The following is a 12,531-nucleotide window of genomic DNA, read 5'->3' as shown; positions in this document are numbered from 1 at the left end:
AATTGCTAATTACTTTTAATGAAAAAAAATGCCTATGGCAGAAATGCCAAAGAAAGCGTGTTTTTCCTCAATTAAATCTTTATTCATCAAAGGAGTTAACTTATAGTTAACTTATAGTACAACCACAATGCTTTTAAACAAGGTAGTTAAAGTTTAACTGTTTAATTGTAAAAAACCGGCATATCACATTCCGTCACGACGCATAAAGGCAGCCACGAGCCCGGCCGAGTCAAATCTCTTCACAAATTAAAGAGCCAATGCTGCTGTGCTCTTAAACACTATTGAGCCTCTTTGAGAAACAATTCCCCACAATATAAATTATACGTAGGCTATGTATAAAATATGCAAATTAAAAAATAAAATAAAAACATTAGGCCTACTTAGCGCTGACAGTTTTTCACAAAATGTAACTTTGAACAACTCCAATAGGCCTCCAGCTGAGAGAGATAAAATAAAATAAATAACAGTTACTCACATAAAGGATAACTGTCCACAGTCCACTCTTAACAAATTCAAGTAATTCCAGCCTACTGGTTTTTGTTCAGGAAGATGAGCATGTTGACATGCTCAGGGGTGAGACGCGAACGCAGCCTAGTGACCGTCAGTCCAGCCGCTGAAAACACTCGCTCCAAAGGGACCGAAGTTGCGGGGATGCAGAGGTATTTTCGCGCTAACTTCGCCAGCCTGGGGAACCTCCCTTCATTCACTTTCCACCAGTCTGTGGGGTTGCAGTTCAGGGGTAGGGGAGTCTCCCTCAGAAAGTTCTGAACTTCTACTTCGATGCCAATGTCGCGTGGAGTGGAGTACTTCTCCCCGAAAAGTAGTGCCATGGCAGACGCCGGTGCGGCTGCGGCTCCGGTGGCTGTGCTAGCCACACTTCGCTTTACGCACTTCATGTTGAAGGCTATTTTTCCAATATGGTAGCCGGTTGGTCCTAGCTCAGTTTTCGGTCTCCAGATATAAAAATTGCACCCCCGCCTGGTTAAGAGGTCTCATTACTGCCAGACAGTGAAATTCATTCTTTCAACATTGCTGCCACGGAGTGAGATTCATTAATTCAACCTCTATGTGATATGGACGTTGATCGATAAAAAATCCACATGATCAACTAATTTCCTAACGATCAGTTATCGATTATCGATTAATCATGCCCATCCCTAATGTGGACGACACATGGGTCAAAATCCAAACACAAGAGGTGCAAGCGTTTACCAAACACATCAACTCAGTGGACAAGAACATTAAGTTCACAAGGGAAGATGTAAAGAACAACAGTTTGCCCTTCTTGGACTGTGACGTCCACATTGGGTAAGATGGGAGCCTCCACGTTGGGGTTTACAGGAAACCTACACACACAGACCACTATCTACTTTTTGACTCACACCACCCTCTGGAACACAAACCGAGTGTCATCAGAACTCTGCAATACAGAGCTGATAATGTGCCCAGCAGCACTCAGGCCCAACGGAAAGAACACAAACACCTGAGGGAAGCTCTAAAAACCTGCGGCTACCCCAGTTGGACCTTTGTGAAAACTGCAACACGGTCCAGAAAGACCAACTGGGTGAGCGATGAGGAGAAGAGGAACAGAAGGAATAACATTGTCATCCTGTATGTTTCTGGGGTCTCCGAGAAACTCAGGAGAATTTTTAACAAACACCGCATCCCAGTATACTTCAAACCCAGCAACACACTCCAACAAAAACTGGTTCATCCCAAAGACCGTGTACCACACACCCAGAAAAGCAATCTGGTGTATGCCGTACAATGCAATGAGGATTGCACTGACCTATACATAGGAGAAACCAAACAACCACTACACAAACGGATGGCCCAACACAGAAGGTCAAACTCCTCAGGGCAGGACTCAGCAGTCTATCTACACCTAAAGGAGAAGATACACTCCTTTGAGGACAGCAACATACACATTTTGGACAGGGAGGATAGATGGTTTGAAAGAGGGGTGAAGGAAGCCATCTATGCAAAACTGGAAAAACCATCCCTCAACAGAGGAGGTCTGCGACACCACCTATCTCCCACTGACAATGCCGTCCTTTCATCTCTACCCAGGAGACTCAAAAGCTTAGCCTCCAAGAACAACAGTCGGTCACTAACGGCTCCAACGACTCATGACCACTGAATGGACCACTAACCAAGTCGAAACTAACACCTCGAACGACTGTCGTTGCTAAACATCGGAACACAAAAGAGCCATGCACATCAATAGCTCCGATAACGACTGTTGTTGCTAAACATTGGAACACAAAAGAGCCATTGTCATCAATAGCTCTGATAACGACTCCAAAGAGGCTAAAAAGCTGAGTTTCATCACCAGCCAGTCAGACTAGCTTGGTCTAGTCAGAAAGGCATGAACTGATGAAGCCTCTTGGATGAGAGGCGAAACGTCTTCACGGATATATAACCAAGTCCAGTTAGTTGCACTTGATTCAATTCCTTTGGATAACTATGACCTGGATGAATGAGAACATTCACAGACAAGATGCCAAATTAACTGTTCCTAATCCTAATATGTCACGGGCTTCCAAAAGCACAGTGTTTTGTAGATCACAAGTGGACTTCGCTTGAATAAAAATCAGTTTAGGGGAAAAAACAAAAACAAAGGCGGCTGTTACCATCTGGTCCATAAAGGAGACAAAGCACCAGAAGGCATCCACCTCGTTCTCCATCACATAGAGGATTGGGGAGAGGAGGTCGCTCATTCCCTGGACATAGCCTAAGACAGGAAATAGACAATCACCTACTGCCCAGACTACGAACCTGGTTACAAAATGAGGTACAAAATTCTGAGAAGGAAAAAACGTTAATCATGCTTTACAAAATGTTACAAAAAGGAAAGCAACAAATGATGATTTTAAAGGACAGTAGGTAACCTTGGTAATGGACTGACAACCCAATATTTTTACAGACTGGATCTTCCAGATTACAAAAACACATGGGTTAACTAGAAAAATCTTTTTTTTTCATGACTACACACTGTTTCAGAATAAAATTTTAAAAAAGTAGATTACTAGGAGAGAATGTCACACATATAATTTAATTTCTATGCATATGAAATCTTTTTTAAAAATATGGACTTGTACATCACCAGTGAAGAGTATTCAAACACTGGTTACAAGGAAGGAATCTGACAACTCAATGAAACCAGTTTTGTGCATCACTACTGAGAAGTGTCCTATCTCACCCAGGTCGAAGTCATACATGCAGTACGTCATCAGGATGTCATGAAGGAGGGCCAGGCCTGGGTTGTCGATGCCTTCATAGAATCTGTTGTTTCTGTCTGTCCGGTTCACGTCTTTCTCTAAGAGAAAATGTCAGACGCACCAAAGGTGAAGAGAACAGTGGTGTATTAGCAAATGTGAGGTTGAATCGCCAGTCTGTCAAGGTAGTCAAACGTGTATCACTGCCCAGTCATAGCCCATTAGAGTACAGAGGTGGTGTAGTCCGTGGTGGTGTAGCGGTCTAAGCATCGGCTTTGTGTCGATGCAGTTGCCCACCGGGGGCTTGGGTTCGCGCCCCGGTCTCGTCAGATCCGACTATGGCCGAACTCGGTGAAGCAGCAATCATTGGCAACGCTGTCTTCGGGAGGGGGGGCGGAGTGGGCTTGTGTTCGTCATGTGAATGCGTCTCTGGGTGTGTCGGAAAAAACAGTGGTTCGGCCTGGAGTTGCCTTGTCACGAAAGTGGGGAGGCATCTCCTTCGAGACTGCCGGCCGGAGAGATGCAGTTGGTGAAAGCATGCAGTACGAGGGTGGGTGTTTGAATTAAAAAATAGGGATCGATTGGCCACTAAATTGGGAGAAAAAAGTGAAAAATTAAAAAAAAAAAGACAAAAAAGAGTACAGAGGTGGGAAGTAACGAAGTACAAATACTTCTTTACTATACTTAAGTAGATTTTACTTTACTTTACTATTTTTCTGATAACTTTTTACTTTTACTCCCTACATTTTAACACAAATTTCTGTACTTTCTACTCCTTACATATTCAAAACAGGTTTGTTACTTTAGTTTTAATGCATTTGAGGGGATTTATCAATTATTAACATTATAACCCTGCAGACTCATAAGTCAGTCTGTAAATGATTAGCGGAGATGATCTCAGATAGTCTCGTGATACCAGACAGATGTAATTTTATTTGAAGTTGGAATGGTTAAGATAATAGTAGAGCTGAACGATTTGGGGAAAAAAGGACTATACCGGTGGTGTCATATGTTTTTTTTAAAATTATTATTAGTCATATTTTCAGGGAATAGGCCTATCATAAAATGATCTACCTCTCTGGCTAATATTCACGGTGCCTTGATGGAAGTCATGGATGTTTGAATTCATAAAATTATCTTTTCTCCAAGGACTATTTTCGGGCTAGACTTTTCAAATTAATCTATGCCTTCAACTACAGTGCATCCAGAAAGTATTCACACCCCTTCACTTTCCCCACATTTTGTTATGTTACAGCCTTATTCCAAAATGGATTAAATTCCTTTTTTTCCCTCATCAATCTACATACAATACCCCGTAATCACAAAGTGAAAAAGGTTTTGTAGAAATTTTTGAAAATTTATTAAAAATAAAAAACGGAAATATTGCATGTACATAAGTATTCACACCCTTTACTCAGTACTTGGTTGAGGCACCCTTGGCAGCGATTACAGCCTCAAGTCATCTTGGGTATGAAGCTACAAGCTTGGCACACCTATATTTGGGGTATTTCTCCCATTCTTCTCTGCAGATCCTCTCGAGCTCTATAAGGTTAGATGGGGAGCGTCGCTGCACAGCTATTTCCAGAGATGTTCAATGGGGTTCAAGTCTGGGCTCTGGCTGGGCCACTCAAGGACATTCACAGACTTGTCCCGAAGCCACTCCTTCGTTGTCTTGGCTGTGTGCTTAGGGTCATTGTCATGTTGAAAGGTAAACCTTCGCCCCAGTCTGAGGTCCTGAGCGCTCTGGGGCAGGTTTTCATCAAGGATCTCTCTGTACTTTGCTCAGACCAGAGAATCTTGTTTGTCATGGTCTGAGAGTCCTTTAGGTGCTTTCTGGCAAACTCCAAGTGGGCTGTCGTGTGCCTTTTACGGAGCAGAGGCTTCCGTCTGGCCACTCTACCATAAAGGCCTGATTGGTGGAGTGCTGCAGAGATGGTTGTCCTTCTGGAAGGTTCTCCCATCTCCACAGAGGAATGCTGGAGCTCTGTCAGAGTGACCATCAGGTTCATGGTCAGCTCCCTGACTGAGGCCCTTCTCCCCCAATTACTCAGTTTGGCTGGGCGGCCAGTTCTAGGAAGAGTCCTGGTGGATCCAAACTTCTTCCACTTACGAAGGAAGGAGACCACTGTGCTCTTCGGGACCTTCAAAGCTGTAGAAATTTTGTTGTACCCTTCCCCAGATCTGTGCCTCGATACAATCCTGTCTCGGAGGTCCACAGACAATTCCTTTGACTTCATGGCTTGGTTTCTGCTCTGACAAGCACTGTCAACAGTGGGACCTTATATAGACAGGTGTGTGCCTTTCCAAATCAGGTCCAATCAATTGAATTTACTACAGGTGGACTCCAATCAAGATGTAGAAACATCTCAAGGATGATCAGTGGAAACAGGATGAACCTGAGCTCAATTTTGAGTGTCATAGCAAAGGGTGTGAATACTTGTGTACATGCAATATTTCAGTTTTTTATTTTTAATAAATTTGCAGAAATTTCTACAAAACCTTTTTCACTTTGTCATTATGGGGTATTGTGTGTAGATTGATGAAAAAAAAAAGGAATTTAATCCATTTTGGAATAAGGCTGTAACATAACAAAATGTGGGAGAAGTGAAGGGGTGTGAATACTTTCCGGATGCACTATAAATTAAAACACAGTGATAATGTAACTTTGACTAAAAATAAAGGTGACATGGTGAAATGGTTGAGCCTGTACTTTTTACTTTCTACTTGAGTAAAGAAGTTGAGTCAGTACTTCTACTTTTACCAGAGTCTATTTTTACACAAGTATCTGCACTTCTACTTGAGTAGAGAATGTGTGTACTTTTGCCACCTCTGAGTAAATGTGAATACATTTACATTATGAAGAATAAAAGAATATTATTCACTACTGTGATTAATTCCGAAATTTAAAACATTACAAGTATTATATTTGCACTGGTCTGTATGGGGCCTGACCATGTTTGCAACATTACTGTTAGACAAGACCTTTCCTGACTGACGTCAAGCAGTTTACCATGAAGGTTTACCTCTTGTGAAGCTATAAGCCTTACCTATAAGACTCCTGTAGTCTCTTAACCTGGAGTTTCTTCTCTCCTGCTCCTCGCTGACTGACTTCCACTGGAGCTTCATCCTGAAGTATTCATCTCTTCACCCCAAAGAGAGGAAACAGGTTAGAATACCATGTAATGTGGCAACTAGCACAAGAAACTACACAATACTGCTATAAGGAAGCAGATAGGGGGGGTTCTACAGATTTTCTATGTGTGCGTTCTATTGCTTGAAAGACTGGCTTATCTGACAACATTTTTCAGGACCTGCTAAATGAACTTCCCACATATTCTATATGTGCAAAGGCACACTGCTCATAGTCTACTTAATTATCCAAAACCATCCCTTTGGCTAACAATTGGGATAGGATTACAGTGGGAAGAAAATTGGTCTTCGGAGAGTCTGCAGTGGTGAGCCATTCTCCAGGTGGAATAAAGTATTAAAGCGACACAGGCAATGTTAACTCTGTACCCTCAACATGAGTATTTCATCACTACACATTGAAAGTGCATGTCAATGCTCCAAGCACTGATGTTTGGTGACTAAGCTGAATAAAATAAACATAAGTAAAAATTAGCTAATTGCTTATGATCAATAGTCAAGGATAGTGTCAAAGAGTTGATGTCTCTTTCCAGCCATGTAATGTTGCTCTCTTGTCAAATCAAAACGGATTTCTGCCTACATAATTATTTTACAATTTATAACAACAGCTTATCCATCCCTACGTTTTTACTCTCTGTAGGGCTTTCCTCTCCTCCAGGGTGCTGTCCCAGGGGAAGTGACAGAGCAGGAACTTCCATGCCTCTTTCCTCACAGCATGGCACAATCCCTATAGAGTCACAGTGATGTAAACACATAAGTCCCTTATAATCTAGAGGAAGCATGCTGGCATCATGCTACACTCAAGTCATGCAGAAAAGAGTCTGTGGATATCCACAGTGGGGTTTGGGGTTAAACTTTTTACACAAATGAATTATAAACACAATCTTTTTTCATGGAGAAAAAAAAATCCTCTGACTGCCATTTCAATTCAAAATAATTCAAATGGCGGGGCATCTGGGTAGCGTAGCAGTCTATTCCATTACCTACCAACACGGGGATTGCCGGTTCGATCCCCGTGTTCCCCACGTTACCTCTGGCTTGGTCGGGCATCCCTACAGACACAATTGACCGTGTCTGCGGGTGGAAAGCAGAATGTGGGTATGTGTCCTGGTAGCTGCATTAGCACCTCCTCTGGTTGGTCAGGGCGCCTGTTCAGGGGGAAGGTTGTAGGGGAACTGGGGGGAATAGCATGATCCTCGCACGTGCTACGTCCTCCTGGCAAAACTCCTCGCCATCAGGTGAAAAGAAGCAGCTGGCGACTCCACATGTATCAGAGGAGGCATGTGGTAGTCTGCAGCCCTCCCTGGATCGGCAGAGGGGGTGGAGCAGCGACCGGCACGGTGCTTGGAAACGTGGGGGAGTTGGCCATGTATAAGTGGGGAGGAAAGGGGGGGGGGGTTTCAAACGAAAGTAATGGACCCTAATGCTGATTTGTAAAGATGTTTAAAAAATGAAGTCAACTTGCCCCTTTGAAGATGATTTGCTTGAGATGGGGGACGTTAAGGACCCTTCCCTCTGGATCCTGATACTCAGCCCACTGCTCCGCAGACAGCGGCTCCCTCCTCTGGACCTCTGGCCTGGCTCCAAGGTCGATCTGATGGATACAAAAGCAGAGGGCAAGTCAGGTACAACTGATTTAAAGCCCTCTTAACAATACAGGCTTGTGACAAGATATTTTAGAAAGCAATAAAGACCTTAATGCAATTAAATCCACAACGCAATGATGAGAAAGAAAGAAATATGTCACAAGTTCAACTTTATTATCGTGTGTATTGGAATACAATGAAATTCTTATGCTCTGCCTCTCTGCCTTAACACAAAAAAACTACAGACCTACGTAGAGTATGTACACAGAATTCATGCATTACATACACAATATACAAAAGTACAGGATAACACAACAATGTGAGGTGCATATGGGTATATCAGCTGTTCAGCAACCTGACTGCCTGTGGAAAGAAACTATTACTGAGATGGGTGGTGTGTGATTTGATGCTTCGGTAACATTTTTTAGACGGAAGGAACGAGAACAGAACATGAGCCGGGTGGCTGGTGTTTTGGGCCTTCCTTTTGCAGCAATTGGTGTAAATATCATGAAGTTGTGGTAGTTCCATGCCAATGATTTTTGCTGCTGTCTTTACAGTCCTTTGCAGCAGTCTGCAGTCCTGAGCAGTCAGGTTGCCAAACCACACTGTGATACCGCCTGTCAACACACTCTCATGGTGCTGCGATAAAAGTTCTTAAGAGTTTTGGTTCTCATCCCAAAACTCTAGACACACCTCAGAAAATACAGTCTCTGCTGTGCCTTCTTGAGGATGCAGCTGGTGTTGAGAGACCACGTGAGGATGTTTGTGGTGTGTAAACCAAGAAATCTAAAACCAGAGGTGCCAACACTGAAAAGTTGAAAACCAGAACAGTAAGGGTGAAAAACGAGGATTTGCCCATAAAAACCAGAACATGGTCATCGGTGGCAAAGTGAACTTGAAAAAAGTACCTCAGATCATTCTAAATATATTGTCGTTGATTTATTGTTATCGTTATTCATTTCCCATGTGTATTTGAAAGGGTCAAACAACAGTCGTGAATCAGGCTAGAACTACTACATCAAGTACTGTACATTAAATTATATTAAGTCAAGTCAATTTTATTTGTACAGCCCAATTTCACAAATTACAAATTTGCCTCAGTAGGCTTAACAGTAACACAACATCCTGTCCTTAGACACTCTCATTGGATAGGGAACAACTCTCTAAAAAAAAACTTTAACAGGGAGAAAAAATAGGAAGAAACCTCAGGGAGCGCAACAGAGCAGGGATCGCTCTCCCAAGACAGACAACATGCAATGGATGTTGTGTTGACACAATTCAACATTGAAACAGGATGAACAGAATTATAATTACTGTATACAGTGCATCCGGAAAGTATTCACACCCCTTCACTTTCCCCACATTTTGTTATGTTACAGCCTTATTCCAAAATGGATTGAATTCCTTTTTTTCTCACCAATCTACATACAATACCCCATAATGACAAAGCGAAAAAGGTTTTGTAGAAATATTTGCAAATTTATTAAAAATAAAAAACTGAAATATTGCATGTACATAAGTATTCACACCCTTTACTCAGTACTTGGTTGAGGCACCCTTGGCAGCGATTACAGCCTCAAGTCATCTTGGGTATGAAGCTACAAGCTTGGCACACCTATATTTGGGGTATTTCTCCCATTCTTCTCTGCAGATCCTCTCGAGCTCTATAAGGTTAGATGGGGAGCGTCGCTGCACAGCTATTTCCAGGTCTTTCCAGAGATGTTCAATGGGGTTCAAGTCTGGGCTCTGGCTGGGCCACTCAAGGACATTCACAGACTTGTCCCGAAGCCACTCCTTCGTTGTCTTGGCTGTGTGCTTAGGGTCGTTGTCATGTTGAAAGGTAAACCTTCGCCCCAGTCTGAGGTCCTGAGCGCTCTGGAGCAGGTTTTCATCAAGGATCTCTTTGTACTTTGCTCCATTCATCTTTCCCTCGATCCTGACTAGTCTTCCAGTTCCTGCCGCTGAAGAACATCCCCACAGCATGATGCTGCCACCACCATGCTTCACTGTAGGGATGGTATTAGCAAGGTGATAAGAGGTGCTTGGTTTCCTCCAGACGTGACATTTGGCATCAGGCCAAAGAGTTCAATCTTGGTTTCATCAGACCAGAGAATCTTGTTTCTCATGGTCTGAGAGTCCTTTAGGTGCTTTCTGGCAAACTCCAAGCGGGCTGTCGTGTGCCTTTTACGGAGCAGAGGCTTCCGTCTGGCCACTCTACCATAAAGGCCTGATTGGTGGAATGCTGCAGAGATGGTTGTCCTTCTGGAAGGTTCTCCCATCTCCACAGAGGAACGCTGGAGCTCTGTCAGAGTGACCATCAGGTTCTTGGTCAGCTCCCTGACCAAGGCCCTTCTCCCCCGATTGCTCAGTTTGGCTGGGCGGCCAGCTCTAGGAAGAGTCCTGGTGGATCCAAACTTCTTCCATTTACGAAGGATGGAGACCACTGTGCTCTTCGGGACCTTCAAAGCTGTAGACATTTTTTTGTACCCTTCCCCAGATCTGTGCCTCGATACAATTCTGTCTCGGAGGTCCACAGACAATTCCTTTGACTTCATGGCTTGGTTTCTGCTCTGACAAGCACTGTCAACAGTGGGACCTTATATAGACAGGTGTGTGCCTTTCCAAATCATGTCCAATCAATTGAATTTACTACAGGTGGACTCCAATCAAGATGTAGAAACATCTCAAGGATGATCAGTGGAAACAGGATGAACCTGAGCTCAATTTTGAGTGTCATAGCAAAGGGTGTGAATACTTATGTACACACAATATTTCAGTTTTTTATTTTTAATAAATTTGCAAAAATTTCTACTAAATTTTTTTTCACTTCGTCATTATGGGGTATTGTATGTAGATTGGTGAGAAAAAAAAAGGAATTTAATCCATTTTGGAATAAGGCTGTAACATAACAAAATGTGGGGAAAGTGAAGGGGTGTGAATACTTTGCGGATGCACTGTATTTGCTCCACTACAAGGCTTTGAAAAGCACAGCACTGTTCCTTTAAATTGGATGCCAATAGATAATTTTCCAAGGTAAGAGAAAAGCTAACTTTTTTTAGGGTGGGTTAACCATCACTTTAACACAGAGAATCCCCCATAGACTATTAGATCAGTATTTACACCCATCAGCCACAACATTAAAACCACGTGCCTACACCAGTTTTTTCATGATTAAAAACGCTTTAAACTGTATAAACGTGTCTATAAACACTTAATTTTTCGTTATATGATATGTGTAAGCAGATAATCATAAGTGAACTGCATTCTAATGTTAAATTTTTAAATGAAAATGGAAATCGTGTAAGCTCATTGGGAAAGGGTGGGGGATGCATAGTTTTGTTATTTAAATATCTTGGTACGTACTGGTGTTCATGATGACGTCTATCTTAACAGGTGCTCCAGGATCTGTAGAATTTTTCATATTTAAAAAAAAAATAAAATAAAGACCACCCACCATATTTAAAAATGCATGGCATCTAATCCTACGTCAGTTTCACCCTTCTTCCCTCCACTGGAATTACATGGTACTGCATGTGGTGAAACTTCTGTAGGAATAGACCCCATGCATTTTGAAATATGTTGTGAAAAGGACACGACAGGCGAAGCTGTACTTGGAGCGTACTCCATTTAATCAACAACACAACTAACTACCTTCACCCACAAGACTCAGGTCAAACGTTTAACAGGATTGCTGACTGGATCACTTCACACGCAGGTAATGCAAGAAGTTGAGTCACCACCCTACCTACCTCTTCATTAAAATAGCATACAACAACTGGATATACTAGTTGTGCATCTTCGTCATTGCTGCTGTCAGTTGCAAGTGAGAAAATTTTGACTTTTAACACAGTGGCCAAGTCGGTCGTCGACATAGCTGCCACGGTTTGCGTAATAGCAGTTGTCTTGGTTCTTGCACTCGCATACTTTGAGGTGATTTTGCTGTCCAGAAACGCAGCTTTAACGAGGTGATCTGAGATGGCAATAGGTAAATTGTGCTCTATAACAAAACTGGTGAATAACATCTCTGCATTGATAATTCTACACTCACTTCGATCAGTGACAAATCCGTCAATTGATTTATCTCTGACGACCTTCGCATATCTGCCATGTTTGATGGCTTTATTGTGCTCTTTTAAATCGTTCAACCCACCATGTTTGATGGAAATGTTGCATCTGCAGCACTCACAATACACATAAAAATCAGAGCGTTAACATGGCTTGATAAACGGAAATAGTTTAGAATACTCATCTCTAAACTTTTGGTGGCAAGTCCTAACTTTCTTTGAGGTAGACGCCGTCGTCATTGGCACTGCATTTAATTTTCTCGCTAAACTCACGCAGGTTCTTCTTGCTACAGAGAAAAAGACGGCTTAGTTGCAGCTGTTATTGAACTCTCGTGGTCGTGATTAGTCCCGCCTATTTCAGCTTCTCATTGGATGCCCAAGTTAAACTCTGCCATTGGACCGGTAGATAACTGGTGGGAGGAAAAAATAAATCCAGAAAAAACACAGCATTTATGACCTTTCTCGTAGCACCATAGCAGAGGGTCAAATCCGTAGCTACTATGGGTAAACAAGAAC

The 12,531-nt window shown here is 42.5% G+C and overlaps 1 protein-coding gene across 2 annotated transcripts in view; it reads right to left on the bottom strand.

Annotated features, from left to right (window-relative positions):
- tbc1d15 (TBC1 domain family, member 15) overlaps window positions 1–12,531 on the bottom strand; it is a 46,312-nt gene that overhangs the window by 11,719 nt on the left and 22,062 nt on the right. For both annotated transcript variants that reach the window (XM_056281462.1, XM_056281463.1), the window contains exons 8-12: window positions 7,831–7,959; window positions 6,989–7,092; window positions 6,266–6,360; window positions 3,203–3,319; window positions 2,634–2,734 (exon numbers count right to left, since the gene is read on the bottom strand). In XM_056281462.1, coding sequence (XP_056137437.1) covers window positions 2,634–2,734; window positions 3,203–3,319; window positions 6,266–6,360; window positions 6,989–7,092; window positions 7,831–7,959 — 546 coding nt within the window. The remainder of the gene's footprint in view (window positions 1–2,633; window positions 2,735–3,202; window positions 3,320–6,265; window positions 6,361–6,988; window positions 7,093–7,830; window positions 7,960–12,531) is intronic.

Source organism: Lampris incognitus, chromosome 6 (assembly GCF_029633865.1).
Source record: "Lampris incognitus isolate fLamInc1 chromosome 6, fLamInc1.hap2, whole genome shotgun sequence".
Taxonomy (NCBI): Eukaryota; Metazoa; Chordata; class Actinopteri; order Lampriformes; family Lampridae; genus Lampris; species Lampris incognitus.
This window is presented reverse-complemented; position numbering and strand designations above follow the sequence as displayed.